This window comes from Micrasema longulum, unplaced genomic scaffold (assembly GCF_059751315.1).
Source record: "Micrasema longulum isolate JH-2025_06_02 unplaced genomic scaffold, ASM5975131v1 h1tg000040l, whole genome shotgun sequence".
NCBI lineage: Eukaryota > Metazoa > Arthropoda > Insecta > Trichoptera > Brachycentridae > Micrasema > Micrasema longulum.
Genome location: NW_028277247.1, coordinates 286,877 through 307,039, shown reverse-complemented (window position 1 = coordinate 307,039; position 20,163 = coordinate 286,877). Strand labels below are relative to the sequence as shown.

General features: G+C 31.2%; 2 protein-coding genes across 2 annotated transcripts; both read left to right on the top strand.

Moving 5' to 3' along the window:
* Window positions 1–7,367: 7,367 nt before the first annotated feature.
* LOC148285342 (uncharacterized) lies at window positions 7,368–15,876 on the top strand. Its single transcript, XM_088227062.1, has 5 exons — window positions 7,368–7,412; window positions 7,565–7,772; window positions 8,086–8,094; window positions 14,708–14,769; window positions 14,928–15,876. Exons 1-5 carry the CDS (start codon window positions 7,401–7,403, stop codon window positions 15,135–15,137), a joined length of 501 nt encoding a protein of 166 aa, XP_088083188.1. The 5' UTR covers window positions 7,368–7,400; the 3' UTR covers window positions 15,138–15,876.
* A 3,705-nt stretch (window positions 15,877–19,581) lies between these two features.
* LOC148285341 (uncharacterized) lies at window positions 19,582–20,122 on the top strand. Its single transcript, XM_088226385.1, has 2 exons — window positions 19,582–19,622; window positions 19,784–20,122. Exons 1-2 carry the CDS (start codon window positions 19,611–19,613, stop codon window positions 19,988–19,990), a joined length of 219 nt encoding a protein of 72 aa, XP_088082511.1. The 5' UTR covers window positions 19,582–19,610; the 3' UTR covers window positions 19,991–20,122.
* Window positions 20,123–20,163: the final 41 nt, after the last annotated feature.

The window sequence follows — 20,163 nt, the reverse complement described above, 5'->3', positions numbered from 1 at the left end:
GTTTAAGGAATGAAGTAATAAGAGAACGGACGCAGCAAACTCCGGTGACAACTGTCGTCAAGCGGAGGCGATACGGTAAGCTAGGTCATATAGTCACATTTGAGTTTTTCCAAATGTTTGTAGACACAACAATAAAGGTTTCAGCTCTTACTTCACTTAAATCAACAAATGGAAAAATCGAAGAAATATAGACGTTCTAACATAAGCAAAATGGTGAATGTTACACAGTTTGTAAAGTGGCCACTTTATTTTATTTAACAAATTACCACAGGGATGGAGAATACCTTAAAAAAGGGAATATGGAAGTCAAGGCATTTACAGGGCTTATGACCTGTCATTTGCTGGTTTAAGTGGCCACTTTACACACTGTGTAACATTCACCATTTGGCCTATGTTTGAACATCCATATTTCTTCAATTGTTCCATTTGTTGATTTTGTTTGGTTGATGTTGATTTTATTTATTTTATTTATTTGTACACTTACACTTAAACCAGCCAATGACAGGTCATAAGCCCTGTAAATACCTTAACTTCCATATTCCCTTATTTAAGGTATTCTCCATCCCTGTTGTAATTTGTTGACATTAAATACTTTTTTTCATGAATAACAACAAATGAATATTTTTTTATTCGATCGATTTACGTTGATTAATTTGTCTCATATCTACCATTTTTGCAAAATGAAGTAACCTTGTAAAAACGTCGTTAATAAGTAAGTTTATTTTAGTTTTAAAGCTGCTTTCATAAAATTATGTTGAATTATATGTCAAGCATTGTATTAAAAAAAAAAATAGCATGCCAGATACGAATGATTTTTCGTGTGTCAATATAAATCATTTCTAAGATGTTACTACAAAGTTATGTCGTCACTTTTGCTGACAACCGTCATTCTAAGCAAGCTATATTTTAAGGACTATAGGGAGTGAAAATGGAATGATGATAATGATATACTGGTTTAAATTAACTTTAAAAATTCCTTCTCTTTGGTTTTTTAGCTCCATGTCGAATGAGTAAACTTAATTAATTCTGGGATTTACCAGATTACTGTTTCAATTTTTCCAGTCAGTAAGGCACTTACTTGCAAGAATAAAAAAACATATTTTTAACATAAGAACGCAGATGAATGCAAATTTTTTAATTATCTCCGTTTTATTTTGCCAAATTTCTCTGAAGGTAATTCCTTAATAATATCGTATTCTGAGAAAAACTGGCAATGATGCTCATAATTTTGAATACTTAATTTATCAATAATATAATTTCCCAAAAACATTTTTTACTATTTAAATTATGTTTTACTTACCATGATCAAATTTTTAAAATAAATAAAAATTTGTGTAAAAAATTTCAAATTCATGACAAAACTTTTATTTATTAACTGATGGTGTGTAGAACGTAGTATTGGAAAAAAAATGCAACATTTATCGATCATCTGTTACAAGAAAATAAAATGATCAGCTACGCATCAGGGTGCCAGGAGTAAAATCACCTTTTAGACCATAGTTCATGTTAACCTTCCCAGGAATCGAATCCGGTACCTCAAGGATGGCCGGCCGCGTGGAGTAATGGTCAGCGCGAATGCTTACCATGCAAGAGGTGTCGGGTTCTATTCCCGACATGGATGATATGAAATATTTCTTTAAAAGCGTGTTTTTACACTAGAATATTTCATAGTCCATGGACTTAAAACGTAAGATTGATCATCTCACCTTCGAGTATCAAAAATGATTAAGATACGCTGCGATTGGTATACCAATGTAGTGCCCTATGCACAGTTAGGTCCGGAAAGAAAATATTGATTACAATATTTTAAGTTTATAGACAAAAGACTGGATTTCACCCCCTAGAAAGTCATTAAGATTAACAAATTACAACAGGGATGGAGAACATTTTAGAGAAGGAATTATGTAAATATGGAAAAATTGAAGAAATATGGATGTTCAAACATAGGAAAAATAGTTAATGTTAAACAGTTTGTAAAGTGGTCAGTTAAACCAGCCAATGACAGGTCATAAGCCCTGTATATGCCTAGACTTTCACATTCCCTTCTCAAAAATGTTCCCCATCCCTTTTTTTATTTGTTGATGACGATGATCTAGATCATATGTTACAAGAAGGTAAGATGATCAGTTATGCATCGGGTGCCAGGAGTAAAACCACCTGATAGAGTGATAGTTCATGTCAACCTTCCCAGGAATTGAACCCGGTACCTCAAGGATGGTAGGCGAGCACGACAACACTACTTTACAAGACGGATTTTTCTCTACATGATTTCGTTTTTCAGGATTTTTACCTGATAGTAGCCGTAGAGATTAAAACACTCGTTTTGGATTCTGGCTCTTTTTCACAAACATAATTGTATTTTTTAAAAGTAACAATGCGTTTGAAGAAAAATCCCCGCTCAGGGCAAATCCGTAGAATTATTATTAAAAACACTTTCTACCTCAACTTGATATTCATTTTTCTAGCCCAGCTATTCACAACCATAAAGCAAATGTTTTTTTTTTCAATCTTGATAAACACCTACAAGGATAAATCCAGTAATCTACTGCAAAGATTTTAACATATTCCATAGATTATAATATCGAAAAGCTGTTTTTATACTCGACTTTACACAGAGTTAGCAGTACAATTTTACAGGCAAATTAAAAAGAGGCTTTTGACGTTTATGAAGTTCTGTCAATATTGACAGTTAAGTGTAGGAAATGAAATATTTTATTGTTCTAGCTGTCGCAATATTGACATAACTTTGGAAAACTTCACTATCGGTCGACAATATTAAATACCGAATTATATTGTGCGTGTTCATTTTAAGGAAATTGTTATGCGATCAATTGAATTTAATCGACGATAATTTTGACGTCAACCATATTTACGCGCCTATAAAAAAATATAGTTAAACTTTAAAAAATAACACATGCTATTATGCGTGATGGTCACTTAAAACAACGCATATTTGCAAATTGATAACTTTAGCTCTACTTTTTTCACACTGGCCATCCCCAAGACCATCTCCTGTCTCCAAAATATTGTCAATAATCACGATTACACTAGCGATTATTATTATGTGATCCATACTACGATTCAGTATGTTATAAAGAAACGCTCACGAGTTAATCTTAATAAAACAATTATAATTTTGATTACAATTGTAAATAGCTATTTTTGTTTTTTTCTTTGTCGTCTTATAATTATTGTTTCAGCTATAGTATAACCTTTTCTTATGTATTATTTTGTCTTGATTTATGTATTCCTGTTGAATTACTAAATTTAACAAATAAGTCAATTTCTTTTATGTTTTTTTTTACTTTAACGATTTTATTTTTAGTTTGTATTAAGATATTTATTTTTTATTTTATTTTTATTTTTATTTATTAAGAAAAAACAACAGTTGTTATAGAAGAATACAAAATATAAAAAATAGTACATACATCCAGTTAAAGTTTTTCACAAATATGATGAGAGAACATGTTACACAGTTAAGAGAAAAATAATATATTATATAAGACATGAGAAATAAAAAGAGCTCGTAAGAAGGTTAAGGAATGAGGAAATAGAGCAGAAGAGAGGGATTTTCATAATAAAGTTGACCAATTAAAAATATTGATATTATAATAAAATGAACATATTTAAAGGAACATAAACTTATTACACACTGACAAATGTTTCATTTTACAGAGTTTCAAAAAGTTTTTTTTTGAAGTCACAAAATTTTGTATTAAAAATATCTAAATGGAGACAAAGTAAATTAAATTTGGAGCAGCTACGATAAATAAACGAGTTTGGAGCATAATTTGTTTTGGGCAATGAATTATAAAAAAATGAACTTGTCGTGTTGACTTTACGGAACAGTTGATAGAAATACGCTCTAAGAGATATGGACTATCGATAAAATTGTTTAAAATTTTAAAGAGGAAAGACAGATCAGAAATGCTTTTACGTTCAGTGAGGGAAGTTAAACTATGAAAGGAAGAAGAGTCTTTATACGAGTTAAAATATGTAAGAGATTTACGTAAATTTATTTTGACGTAAATATGGAAACTCGTTTCTATTCACTTGATCTGACGGAAGATTATTCAAATTTGAAAGATGGATATCGTAAATCAAGAGAAAAAAGACTGTGACAACACTACTGTAATCTGTCAAAAGTATCTTGATATAGCTAAACCTAGAGTCTTTCTAGAGGCTTGGCAGCAGTTGAAAAAGAAAGGATATTAAAGGAAGTTATCAATTACATTGCCGTTACGTTGGTTAAAGTTTTCAATAATACAACCAAACGTTTATTTTGTTTATTACTCTTTTGCCCAGTACTGAGGACTCGGTATGTTTGTCAGTATACGGAGCCTCAGTACTGACAAACATACCGAGTCCTCAGTACTGGGTATTAAGATAATTCTGTATACTGACAAACATACCGAGTCCTCAGTACTGGGTATTAAGATAATTCTAAACGAAAATATGAAACTAATTATTCATAGATGGCGTTTTTATAATTTTTATAATTGAAAAATGCAATTTTTATTTATATTTTCAGTGGAAATTTTACAAAACTTGATTTGCGAAAATTTTATACTATATTAATTGTAACAAATGCCATAGCAATATGATTTAGTTTCTTTTCACAAAATGGTGTACATAACAAAAAATAAGATGAATATTTTTTAGTTTTGTACACTATTTTTTGAAAAAGGATCTTAATTGTATTGTTATGGTTTTTATTACAATCAATAATGTGTAAAATTTCCGCAATCTTAGTTTCGTAAAATTTTCACAATCTAAGTTTCGTAAAATTTTCATTGAAAATAAACGCACAAATAGCATTTTTCAATCAAAACATGATAAAAGAGCCATCGATGAATTAAATTTGTCATATTTTCGTTTAAAATCACATTAATACGATTTTTTTACCACATTTGACTATTCATTTTACGACTCTTTCACAATTACATAATGATGGACAACAAATATTACGACGGTACTTCTGCTACCAAAGACAAAAATAAAATAACGGCAGAGACACTACAATTTTCTGACACCTAAGCTTTATTATCTATAAATTACGAATGGAGACATACAGTTAAATAAATAACAATTCTTTCAAAACTTTAGACCATAAATGAAAAACTTAAAGGATTACAAATGAAGCCGACTAAAATGTTTATTTCATACGTCAGAGTATAATTGTATTCATTGGAATTCTTTTATCTCTCTTTTCTTTTATGATTTTCAAAATTTCGTTTTTCTTTTAAATAAAAATAATTATGAAAACTAAAACATCATTAAAATTGATGTAAAAATACAGTTATGTGTGAACAAAATAATACACCAAACACTCCGAAACGTGGCAAATGAGCCAGTGGAGTGGCTACATATGTATGCAAAACAGTGAATTGTATGGAATATGAAATAAATATTCATGAAAAAAAACGGTAACTTTGTAAATAATTGTATTACTTTTGTTTGATTATTGACAAATAAAACGTATGCTTGTATTTGCATGGAAACATTAAAATGCGGGTTTCTGAAAAATCCTCGTGCCGCCTAGGCGCGTCTGTTAATTTCAGCTGAAAAACCTATCATTCTCCGGTAGATAGGGGTTGATTCTGACTGGTTTAAAAACTATTTCACTCTCTATTGTTTACCTCATGTATCAACTCAATGAAGGTTCAAGGTTATTCAAGTATTATGACTTGTATGGAAATCGAAAGTTTAGTACAAGTGACATGATTACCCAATGCTTCGGCCTCCTGAACAAATCGTTAAGTGTGATATGAATTCTAATTCACCTGTCCACCGTATCGTGTATTAATGACATTGCTATAAAATAATCAAAAGGTTACTAATTAATTAGTAAAAAATAAGGCGTGAACACTTAATTATCCCAATAATTATTTAAATTATAATGATTTTTTTTTTCCTTTATATTCTGTTAATTTTTTTTTTCCTGTACAATTAAAAAAAAAGAAGAACACCTATTGATTTTTGCACATAAATGAGATTTTTATTTTATAACAAAATAATTTATATCTTAAAAAAATTAAAAAATTTCAATTTTAATAACTCTCAAGTGAGTGGAATGCGGCTTTGTCTACATAAAATATTTATGATATATTTTTTTACAATATTTGAGTTGGTCCAAATGTTCGTAGACATAAGACTGGATTTCACCCCCTCGGGAGTCATTAAGATTAACTAATTACAACAGGGATGGAGAATACCTTAAGTAAGGGAATATGAATGTCTAGGCATTTAAAGGGCTTATGACCTGGCATTGGCTGGTTTAAGTGGCCACTTTGCACACCGTGTAACATTCACCATTTTTCCTATGTTTGAACATCCATATTTCTTCAATTCTTCCTAGACATCCATATTTCCGTATTTAAGGTATTCTCTACCCCTGTTCTAATTCGTTAATGTATATTTTTATTTCAAACTTCATTAACAATAATTAAATATTAAACAATTGCAGTTAAATGTAAATACATTAACAATAGAATGTTTTAAAAGACTTAATCAGGTTTTTGCCACAAACTCATTGAAAAAAAAATTATTTGCAATCCAATTTAAGACACATATATTTTAATTTAAGATATACTTTTAACGAGTTGTAAATAACTCACTATTAAAGAATGGGACTCATGTTGTGGAAGAGTGGGTTAGGAGCCTAGGACCTCTAATCTTTGAGTCCAGGACACTAGTTACGGGGCCACAAACCTGTTTAATATCAATATTTTGTAGTTTTCGCCCTCGAGAAACTAATATGAAAAATGACAATATTTTGAAAACAAACGATTTTTTATGAATATCTTTTTACATATTCTGGTTAGTTATGAGCTGACATATCAGCAAGTAAAAGGATTTTCTTGGTTTTTGGGACATCTTTTATATACATATATGCTATGATTATAAAGTTACAATGTCCGTAATGTTAATAAACATTGAAAAGCTAATATTTCCGGTGGAACCAACAAACTTTTTCATTGTTATTTTTTGGCTATGCAAATCTTCTCGCCCAATAAAAATATTTTGATCCCTACTTTCGACGACTAGTTCAATGGTTTAGAACGATTGAAGCCATTTTTATACAAATTTAAAAAAAATCGCAATTAAGTCAGAAATCGTATATGGAAAACAATGGTTTGATTGAAAAAAAGGCGATAATCAATTTGTATATTTGAATCAGATCTTCAATAGGTAGCTTAGGTTACGAAAATGCAAGATATAAAGTGGGAGGATACTCAATTGTAAATACAAGTAAACAATGTTAACAAATAAATCGTGCACCCAATTGCAAGGCCAATACACTAACTTATTGCTCTGAACAATCGTATAAAAGATCGGAACACTGAATAAAGAACATCATTCACTTCTGTAATCAAGAAGAGAAATCAACTCTAATCAAAATGTTCAAACTGGTAGGTTTATTGTTTTGTAATTTCAAAAGTGTCAAAAAAATAATTAAATGGAATTATTGAATTAACTGTGTTTAAAATTGCCGAATATTTATTTGAGCACTATGTTTTGAGCCAAAATGTGATTTTATTTAAAATTTGTTCATTGTTTTTAGTTGTTCGTATTCGCCGCTCTGGTAGCCATGAGCTACGCCAGCCCCAAGCCCTCGGCAGTACTGGCCGCTGGCTACGCCGCCCCTCTCGCCTACACAGCCCCCCTGGCCTACTCGTCTCCACTTGCCTACAGTGCCTACAGCGCCTACAGTCCTTACGCCTACTCTGCTCCTCTTGCCTACTCTTCACCCTACGCCGCGTACTACCGTTAAAAAAATGCGGGCTACCATATTTCTGACGTTCATTTTGAGTTTCAATGGTTTATTTTCTTCTACATCTTAAAAATCTTTCCTTTTCATATCCTGTTGATGAAACTTATTTATTTTTCTGAATAAAATAATATGCATCAAACAACCTATTTATTTTTCACCAAATTCCTTTGTTCCTTCACTTTACAATAAATTAATTAAAATTTTGATGAATTAAATATTTTTTACGATAAAGCCATCCAGCTATGCATCAAATATTACTGAAAAAAAACTATTAGTCAAAAGTTTCTTGATAAAGCTTTGATTTGTTTCAGATACTAAAGGTAAATTGTAAGTTTTTGATTCGATTGTGCTCTTTGTAAATCAAATAGTTAACACCTATTTATTTTAAACTTCTTAAACTCCAGAAAAAAATCATACTCTGATTATGATTTTCATGACATTTATTTTAATAGGTTGAATTTTTCTACTGACATTTCTTGGTGGGACTGCATTTTATTTGTAATAATAAAAATACGTATTTATAATTGTTTTGTTCTGCTTTTATTAATAATTTTTACCAATGACCGGATGTCGTCACGACCGACATTGTTGGTCTGGTGGGAGACTTCATTTAAATCAAAAAATCCTTATTTTATCACTGTTGAAAATTATTAATAAAAGTAAAATTAAACTAAATACGAATTTTTATTATTATAATCAAAGACCTCGTTCCAAAAACATCAAATGTCTAAAGTTTTCCAAAATAATTTTATTGGATTTTATTATTTTCTGTCTGTGAATCCACACAATTATTTTTTCTAAATATTTTCCTAAAAATCATTAGTTCCTCAAATTCACTGTTAAAAATACGGTGTTTTTACGAAAACAGCAATTGTCCAAATCAGTTTGAAAACCGCAATTAAGGATCGTTTTTTTAAAACTCCCTGTTCGCCCAAAATGGCGTATTGGGTTTTATTTTATAAATTTATTGCCATTATTGAGATGTATCAATAAATTGAAAAAAAATCTTAAAATTTGCTTAAAAAATTATAAAAGTCTTATAGTCTTTTTCAAAACATGATGCTCACATCAATTTATTTAAATGAACCGAAAATATTTTTTATTTTAAGTATTTGTACCGCTACATAGCGCCACTATCACTCATTTGACAGTTTGAAAGGTGTTCTAGATAGTTCTGGATAGTCTGTTATGGTGTTGTAAGATATGTGCTAGCAGTGTTTACTGAATATTTTGGAAAGTCTTAATCTGGGTATTGGATAGACGATACTATAAAAGTTTCAGAAAAACTGCTTTTTTTATTTCAACCGTTTATACCAATTTCTTAATAGTTTGCACAAAAACTACAATGTTCCAAATATTGTCTAAAAACATCAAACGTCACACTGATATTTTATTTAATATTTAAAAATATACGTAAAATATTTATTTAAAAAATCAAGTCCAATGCACTGTATGAAATGAATATTTATGATTTTATTCAATCAAATACTTAAAATCATGGTAAAACCGTGGTATTCAGTTTAAACATTCTTCTAAAAAATCGTTGGATTGTGATATTCGAGATTTTTAAAACAAGTTTTTCAATTGATTTTATTTTTTTTAACTAACAAGGTATTTAAAAAAGTTGTTTCATTTCATTATTTGAGTTTGTCCAAATGTTTTTAGACAAAATACTGGATTTCACCCCCTCGGGAGTCGTTAAGATTAACAAATTACATCAGGAATGGAGAATACCTTAAAGAAGGGAATGTATATCTTTAAGGTATTCTCCAACCCTGTTGTAAGTTGTTTTATTCATGATATTAATTTTCTTAAATAGATAAGACAGTGGGTAATTTTTGTCATTTCTGGTAAATCGATACATTTTAATTATAAAAATCCTATCGCCATATACGCTTTCCTTTATGACACAAATGGAAATACAGTGAATATAACGATTCTGATCTTATGTAAATCCGTTTTATATTATTCAGTATTTATTACCTATGCATATTTATGGAGGCTATTCAGCTTTTAACGCTTGACATATATCATTATGCCAAGCGATAAAAAACGTGTGGTCGGCTACGTGGTGTAGTGGTCAGCGCATTTTCGTACCATGCAAGAGGTCTCAGGTTCGATTCCCGACATGGTTGACATGAATTAATATTTATTTGAAAAATGTATATTTCCACCAGAATATTTCACAGTTCTTGAACTGGTACCTGTAGCGTAAGACTAATCATCGTACCCTCGTGTAACAAAAATGATTAAGATACGCTGCGATTGGTTTACCAATGCAGAGCCCTATGCACTATTATATGTAGAAAAGAAATGATGATGATGTATAATAATCATCGTCAAACTCCTATTCGCACTCAGTGGAGCATATGGCACTCCAGTGTAAATCATATGCAACGTATCTTAGTCATCATACATGAAGGTTAGATGATCAACCTTACGTACGTTTTAGATGGCAGTTCAGGGAAAATGAAACATTTTATTCAAAACCACCTTAAAAACAAATATAAAATTATCTCTTTACCCTCTTAGGAACCGAACTCAGAACCTCAAACATGAATAAACGCGCCAACTACTACACTACGAGGTGGATTTTTATGTACTCGATTTCCTTCTTTAGGATTTTTACTTGAGAGCAGCAGCTGCTATCGAGTCTAAAACACTTGTCCAGGGCTTTGGCTCTATTTCACACACAGAACGACAAATTTCGCATTTCTTCATCCGCCTGGACACAGATGAAATGTCATATAAAAAGTGTGATATTTGATTATTTTTTTTGGTACTATAATTATGAATGATAAACGTTATTCCTTCACCAGCATTGAAATCATACTGTTTTATCTTTTTTGCATCTTTACGTCGGGCAACTGACTGAATAAAATAAATGGAATCTCGCGAAATAAGTAAATGAATATAAAATAACATATTTACTTCAATTCCGTTCATCAAAAAATAAAAAAATATATGGTCAACGACCATTATACCTAAAACGTACAATGACCAAATGAATAAAAAAATGGTCCCGAGTTGAATAAAATATCATATACCAATCTTGGGTAATTGGTTGGCAAATATCATTTTTGTACTGATTAGCATGCAAATGATTATTTATTGAAAAAAATATATATTTACCTTAATATAATTTACCAAATATTTTAGTTTTAGTGGCAATTTTCTACGAGTTGTAAATAACTCACTATAAGAAAATAGAAATCAACTTAGGGTAGAGTGGAGTTCGAACCTCGGATCTCTAATCCGTGAGTCCGCTAAACTAGCCACGGAACCACTATCCGATTCGGTTTATTCTGCTATTTGTATGTATCTTTACTTTAAGCCGTTGATTTGAAATGTATGCGTTTGCTTACCATTCAAGAGGTATCGGGTCCTATTCCCAACAGGTTCAACATGAAATATTTATTGTTAAATTTGTTTTTACGCCAGAATATTTTAAAGTCCCTCAACTGGCACCTGAAGCGTAAGACTGATCATCTTTTCTTCACGATACAAAAATTAAATGCAGTGTTTTTTGCACCAGTAGGGGCGAAAAGGGTATAATGCATACATATATATCGTGAGCATACGTACAAGAAAAACTGGCTAAGTCAGAATTTTTGCTTGTTTGCAAATCAAGATTGATGTTTTTACATAGTCACAAAATTGGTGAAAAAATCTCGAAATAAAAAAAAAACTTTACCGGTTTTCTTTGTAAGCTCCTCATATATAATATATTAGTTGCTCTACATTTACTTTGTGTATGGTATTTAACATTTAATATGTTGTTGCTTTAAATTTATTGCTACCTACTGAGCTCTGGGGTTAATGTTGCGAATATATTCAAAAAAAATTCGTAAAGTTCATGTATTTCCGGTTGAAACTTGAGTTTAAATCTGACCAGTATATTCATATATGTAAAAAACATCACCTACTGCCTCTGCAAAAACGTCGCGAAATAGCGGACATAATTTATTTACTTAAAATTGCCTCTGGTTCAATTGACTGTCCTGAACTACTTTGCAAACTTTCTATCAATGTTCCTTCCAAAGTTTTAAGAAATAACCCTCTTCTTCACATACCTCTTGTTTCATCTAATTATAGGCAAAATTCATATTTATGGCGAACTTTTAATAATTTTAATGTAATTAATAAATCATTTAACATAGATTTATTTGAAAATAATCTTAATAACGTGCGGCGTTTGCTTTCGAAATAACTCGTAGTATTTTTTTCTTTTCTTTTAAATTTACATTTAATTACTATTCATTTTATGTTCGAGAATCTTTTTTAACTTACTGTGATGCTACTTGTGAAAACCTGTAATTGGCTTATTTGTTATTTGTTTTGTTATATAAATATGTGATAATTATAGCTGTTGGTTATCCAAATAAATAAAATAAAATAAAATAAAATAAATATGCTACCGTGGGTACAATATTTTCCTCTTCGGCCCAATAACATCTAGACTTTCATTGAATGTGTGTGTGATCATGGTATTCTCGATCGCTAAAAAGCTATTTGAGTTATCAATCCGTTATTCCATCCACTGTGTCGTATTATCGCATGCATCGATAATCAAGAAAACTACAAGTGCCTAGTTGACTACAGGACATCAGATAAAGCCTGCTACGAGAGAATTAGAATCAATAAAATTGGATCAATCCCATCACAAGGTTATTGCATTCATTTGTATTGGGGTTCGGTGGAAAATTAAATAAAGATAACGCAATTGCAACGACAAAATCCGCAAATCAGGAAAACCGCAAAATTCGAGCGTCTACGTGCTATCTGGTGAGTGGCGCGATCATATGTATACTTTATTGCTGTACACCTTGTATTTTTCGCATTTGTTTCCGTTTTGTATAGCTTTTAAAGTAAAATATTGAACTCGTGTTTTGAGCACTCAAAGGAAACTTAGTTAAAAAACATTTTATCGGGACTTAGATTATGTTTAGGTATTATGATGTGAAAAAACTCTGTAAACATGTTTGTATATTTATTCCATCATTGTTTTCAGCTAAATGCAAAATGCATGGGATAATAGGTCATGGGGCCTATAGGTGTTGTTGGTTAAATTAAAAGTATTGTTTTTAAATGTTGAACTTTCCCGTTCACAAATGAAACACAAACATCTCAATTGATAATAAACACAAACATCCCACAAGATAAATAGAAAACAACTTTATTTTTAATGGCTTGTTTTTTTTTCAATCGATCGGTTTCAAAGATACACAAGCTTCTTTATTAGGATATAATTAACGTATTACATTTTTGAGTGATTACTAAATATTACATCAAACTTATGGATCTAATAAGTCAAGTTTTTTTGTCATGTGTTTCTTCTCAAGATAAAAAAAAAGTAAAATGTTTTAAATAAAAAAGCAATTTTTAGTAAGAAAATAATCATAAATAACCGAAAAAACAATATTTCGTTCAATCCACTCTAATAATATCGCCGCTGTCTTCATTATTATCCATATACGTATATGTGTATATCATCTTTGAATTAACTTAATAGTGATGCATAATTATTTGTAAATATGTATTTTAAATCTATTATTATGTTTATTAAATAACATATTCTACCATATATGTAGATGTGTTACAATTAAAACTTTATTGTATTATTTTGAATTTATTTTTACCATCAATTAATTAGCGAATTGAATTATAATATTACTATAAATTATAAATAACATTTTGCTATGTATTATTTCATAACTTTTCTGCATTCCATTTTTCGACATGTATACATTTTATTATTTATATTTTTCTATTATTATTTTGTATATTGTTTTGATATGTTAATAATGTTTTAGATTTATATATAGAAGAGTCCCGACTTGACATGGAATTTAATAACAGGTCGGGACATAAAAAAATATAATTGTGCCCTTTGATAAAATTGTTTATTTTGTGCGTTAAATAAAAAAATAAAATAAAAAATAGATCGTACCCATCTCACTTCACACTTTCCATTTTTAGAAGAACAACGTGACAAAAAGACTTGACTTATTGGCTACATAAGTTCAATGTTATATTAAGTAATCACTCTTAAAATAAAATAGGATCGAATTCATTAGTAAATTAGACGTTGATAGCTTTGAAACCGGAGGGTAAAAAAAAAAGGTTTAAAACAAAGTTGTTTTACATTTATTTTATTAAAATGAATAAACACAAAGTTAGTCAATCAAATATTAATTTTACAAACATCTTAATTAATTAGAATCTAAAGTTATTAAATTTATAAAACTACTATAATGGACATAGGCTTTTGCAATACAAGTGAATACAGTTTTTGCCTCTATTCGTGTTTGCAATATGGTCAGGAGAAAGAATGACAATATCCGACAAAGGCCCTCCATATAATTTGCCAAACTTACAGTGAAAGGGACAGTGAAAATCACAGATTTAAATTCAATCGAAATTGCTACATATAAAATTGAAAATTTTAAAAGTGTAACTTGTCTATTAACCAAAAATATTGCTTTTTTGTATGAGTGAAACCGATAGGAAGACCCACTGGTTTTAAAATGGTTTCGGGTATGTGGAGGAATGTACTTTAAATTTATTATAAATTTTAAATAAAGATTCATAAATCATGAGTCGTAAAATTAATCCTGCCTACTTTGCTATACATCAGCGCAGCGGTAGGAAAACTGCTAATAAAGCAAACGAGATAGTCTGTTTTTTGATAAGTAACAGCTATAACATAAAAAAATATAAAAGTAGATTGTTTAGAAAAAAAACCATGTGTCAATTATGTCATTGTATTAATAAATAAATAAATTTTGTCCTCACCGCTCATTCAAGGTTGAAGATTACCAAATTTGATGCAGATGATTTTTATTGACAAATCAATCGTGCACCCAATAACAAGGCTATATAAATCAACTTGTCACGCTGGTCAATCGTATAAAAGCTCAGAACACTAAGTAGAGAGCATCACTCACCTCTGTTATCAAGAAGAAACATCAACTCCAATCAAAATGTTCAAACTGGTGCGTTTAATTCAAACTTTCGTTTTGTGATTTTTATACTACCAAAAAGTGATTTATTTGTAGTAACTTAATTAACCGTGTTTACAAAAGCCCGTTCTTTTTTATAACTTTTTTTGTGTGAAAAGTGACCTTATTTAAAATTTGTTCGTTCTTTTTAGTTGTTCGTATTCGCCGCTCTGGTAGCCATGAGCTACGCCAGCCCCAAGCCCTCGGCAGTACTGGCCGCGGGTTACGCCGCTCCCCTCGCCTACACAGCCCCCCTGGCCTACTCGTCTCCATTGGCCTACAGTGCCTACAGCGCCTATAACCCTTACGCCTACTCTGCTCCTCTTGCCTACTCTGCTCCCTACGCTGCTTATTATCGTTAAAAACATGAAATCTTACATTGTATTTTTTGATATTTTAAACTATTCTATTTTCTTTTCATTTTCAAATACTTCTTATTTTTGAAATACTACATCTTATTTCTTTAATATGATCTCAACTCTGGCATAAGATTTTACCAAGTTTATTATTTTATAGCTACTAATACGTTTATTACTCTTCATACAACTAATTTTTTTAAATGTAATAATTTAATTTATTTAATAAAATTTTAAAATTGATTAGACGTGATTGCTTATTTGCTCCATCCCATAAAACATTCATGTGATAATAAATACTATTTATAATGAACTTTCTAGATTTTTTAAATCCCTTTTAAAATTCAAGAAATTCCACCAGAGAGCCCTTTTTTCTATTGCATCTTAACGATTCTCTTTATTACTTGATTTTATCTATAGTTCTTTCTGTAGATAATAATATATGGTACTTTATGTAGAAACACTGCCCGTAATAATAAATTATTATAACGGTGCTAATATATCGAGAATAGTGTTACATACATTTCATCATTAATCATCATCATTCCCTTTCCGCACCTAACTATACATAGGGCACTGGGTTGGTACACCAATCACAGAATATCTCGATCAATTTTGTTACATAAAGGTAAATTGATCAGTATTACGCTTCAGGTACCAGTTTAGGGACTATTAAATATTCCATTATGAAAGCACCTTTTTCAATAAATATTTCGCATCAACCATGTCAGGAATCGAACCCGAGACCTCTTGCATAGTAGGCAAACGCGCTGACCATTACACCACGAGGCCGACATTCATAAATACTTTCTTTTTTTTTTTTGGAATAACCCGCTTAGCCTCTATTCTAGAGGCTTGGCAGCAGGTGGGACAGAGAGAATGTGGAAGGAAGTAATGAAAAATACACCATAACACCCAAACCAATTGAGAAAAAAAAAAAGGATTTTTTTCTGGCAACTAGCGGGAATCGAACCTGCGACCCCAGTTTTACAGTTGACCATCTTACCAACTGCTCCACGGCGCCCGTGTAATATACAAAATTATAAAAATATAAAACTCTGTGCAAACGCTTAGCAAAAGTGTAAAAAATGTATTTAGAAATTTTGAATGGGCTTCTTTCGCCCTCTATTATATATGTATATTATACTCTAAAGTTGCCTCTCAAAATGGACACAAAGCTGATGGAACAAAAGGCATCATCTTCAAGTGCACATGTGCATCGTATCTACTAGGAATTAACAGAAAAGACTTGGCTAACGTGTTTTCGGTTACCAGGCAGACCCCTTGGTAGTCACTTTCATCTTATGAACAATAAATATAATATCTGAAAATAGTGTTTTATTTATTTACTTGTATAACACGTCTGGTTTTATTTCAAATATATTTATTGCTTCAACTGATTTATTACATACAGTACAAGCACTTTTAAATTAAATAAATACAATATCGTTAGTTACACGGGTTGTCAAGCACTGACTTTATATATTGAGAGGCGGCGGAGTTATTGTTTCACGACAGAGAGTGATTTCGGGTTCCGGGTGGCCAAAACACGTGGCGTTTCGCACAGCCGAACTATCTCTTCCTAGTAATATGATGTCTCACATTGTATTCAGAATTTAGCGAAAGGCCTAACATCTAGCATTCGTACTTCACTAAGTAGGTACCAGGAATCAATTACTGGAATCCGAGTAATCAGATTATACGTCTGGTCAAAGTAGTCGGTTGAACCAAATAAAGTTAGCGGCCAGGTGGCAGGGACCGATCAGTATAACGTGATCTTACGGGGCGAGAGCCAAGGCGTTCCCTAGCACCAGAAAGTTTCAAACAAGGAAAGCAGACTGATTAATCTAGGAGAGCCCTGAGTAGGTGTCTTTACCAGAGTGAACCAAAAAGATAGGTTGGCAAAATGGTGGAAGACGACCCGGATTACTCTGACTTCTGGAGCTAGGAATCTGTCTTGTAAAAGCCAAAATTAAGGGGGATGACAAATTTAGGGATCTTGCGGGGCATATGGTAAGCGCGGGTGGCTGTAGGGATGTCAGAAGGACATCGCGTTGAAATGCGAGAGTATGCAAACCTACTGTACATGTTGGAGGAGTCGATAATATGTAACTATGTTGTAAGAGTAGGATAGCAATATTTAAGAAAATGTATTGGGATTAAAGCGGGTGCTATACTTGTTTATTGTTTATTTTTAATCATGAACAGTTGACTAACTTACTACTCTGATCAATGTATATTTGTTTATTTAAATCGTTGTTAGGTTTCCAGAATATCATTCTTCAATGCGCTTTGTAGCTGCAAGAGTAAATGTCATAAACAATCAAATTATTTCAAACATAAAATTCTTAAATAGGATAACGAATTTCAACTGCCTAAACGCTCTGTAGCTGCAGGATATGTTGTCATCCAGCTCATATTTGTAAACGATTTTAAACAACAACCAAAAACGAAATTCAATTTTTTTATAATTTTAATGGAGGCTTAGTTTCATAACGTCCATGCGCTCTGTAGCTGCAAGACATATAATGTAATTAGCTCCTCTCTGTTTTCTGTTATAAAATAAAAGTTTAATTGGAAACGAGGAATAGGAAACCCAATCGCTATGCGCTATGTAGCTGCTGAACGTGTTGGGATATTTATTGTGTAGCCCCCTTTAAGTAATTTTCACAAAAAATGGAGCTGTATAAATTAGCCACAATAATGATAATACATTACATTTAAACTATTTTTATTTCATATTATCGACATAGCCCCGAGACCACAACCCAATTAAAAATAGCGACCGGTTTTAGTTTCATTTGTCAATGCTTAAAAATAAACACTAAATATTTTTAATCTTCACAAATAACATGTAAATAATTACGTCTTTGATAAAAATTATGGATAAAATTTCTTACATATTTGTAAAACAGGCTTAAAATGTGATAATTTTGAAAAATTACACATTAAAAAAGCAGTAAATAATAATTTGCCCCTTATGCATATATACTCAAGTTAAAGATTTATATTTTTTTTAATGTTTAATAATTAAAACTATCGTTCAATTGAATACGGCTCATTTCTTTTTTGAACATTATGTTAGCAGATGTATTATATCTCAGTTATATACGGTAATTGGGTCTTCTGGCCTGTTGTGGGGCAAAAAATTGAATATATAATATATAAACTTGTTGTTTTTTTTCAAAACCTTGACAAAAGAACAGAAGTGTTTTAAAATTGGTGAGCATAAAACATTTATTTGAAAAACATTCGAACATTACGAGCATTCTCTTGAAAAAGACAAAATGAACTGTTGATATTTTTTATTTGACATTTTGTATAATTTATTTGAAATTTTTTCCAACAGACCAAGAAGATTGTATTTTTTTTAGGTTTTACGAATGTAAGAAAAAATATTATTTTCCATAATAATAAGGTTCAGTGTTTAATAAGCTCCTGACGTCATTGTGACCTGTGTAACTATTGTGATGGGTCCCCGTTAATCAATTCTTGTACTCCAGACCTTGGTATTTAAATAGCCATGTTACTGGATGGGGGGCGAATGCTTATATGTTCATATGCTCATATGGTCAATCTCCTCCAAACCCAAGTCCAAATTATCAGGTTATTAGGTAAGAGGCGAGCGCTCTCACATCTTCAGGTTTAGCTAGTGGTTTCCCGAAGATGAGCCTTTTTTGTGATAGAAAGAATCGCCTTTTTATGTTCAAAGCTTAAACTTTGTGGTCAAAATTTTTAATTAATGTTAGTAAATATTGGTATTTAACCACTTACCGACTTTAAGTGTCCACCGGTTTCGAGACGTGCACGTTTATTTATTATATTTTAGTATTTTCGTGTTGTTGTAGTGAGTGTCCGGCTCTATAAATTATAATTTTAATTCACTGCTGTGATTATAGTTCATTGAATCATGAATAAATAAATCATCCTTACTTAGTTTCGGGGCTACGTTTCATTGGGTCCTAAAGAAACCGTTGCGACAGGTCTTGAAGATTAATATCAAGACTGTAATTCACCACTATAATTGGGCCTCCTGGCCTGTTGTGGAGCAAAAAAAAATAACTCACTTCTCAAATAAACTCTCCGTGTGTGTTGAAATATCGAATTATTTAGACAAAATTTCTGGTAGGTGTAATCTTTTAATTAAACACAAAGATTTGTCTTTTATCAAAATACTGCAAAATGTGTTTTTGTTTTAATTACTTCTTCAGTGTAACGATTACGAAAACAGCCAAGTGATATTTATATATAATTATTTTGATAATCAGTTAAAGGTTGTCCTTATCATTAAAAAACACAACTTAATATAAGGCCATATCCAAATTAAAAGTATAAAATGTTGACAAATAAATCGTGTTACAACTAATCACAAGGCCAATACACTAACTTACTTCTGAACAATCGTATAAAAGCTCAGAACACTTGGTAGAAGGCATCACTCACTTTTGTTATCAAGAAGAGAAATCAACTCCAATCAAAATGTTCAAACTGGTGCGTTCAATTAAAACATTTGTTTTGTGATTTCAATATTATCAAAAAGTTTTTTATTTGCAAATATTGAATTAATTGTGTTTAAAATGGCCGATGTCTTTATTTATAACTGTGTTTTGTGTTAAAAGTGTTTTTATTTAAAATTTATTTGTTCTTTTTAGTTGTTCGTATTCGCCGCTCTGGTAGCCATGAGCTACGCCAGCCCCAAGCCCTCGGCAGTACTGGCCGCTGGCTACGCCGCTCCCCTCGCCTACACAGCCCCTTTGGCTTACTCCTCTCCATTGGGCTACAGTGCCTACAGCGCCTACAACCCTTACGCGTACTCTGCTCCTCTTGCCTACTCTGCGCCTTATGCTTACTACGGTTAAACATGTAAAACTGACTCCTTCTGACTTCTAAAATACATTGTACTCTGATTATAACGGATTTTCCCTTGTTCTTCATACAAATTTCTCAGTGTGAAAATTTAACTTATTTATTTTTCCCAAATAAACAAAATATGCAGCAAATCATCTTTTTTTCTTAGTATTACTTACCAATT

Excerpts from the sequence above, each read along its gene's own strand:
- LOC148285342 (XM_088227062.1), top strand. Across the intron at positions 14,770-14,927 it reads CAATCAAAATGTTCAAACTG|TTGTTCGTATTCGCCGCTCT; the intron begins GTGCGTTTAATT and ends CGTTCTTTTTAG.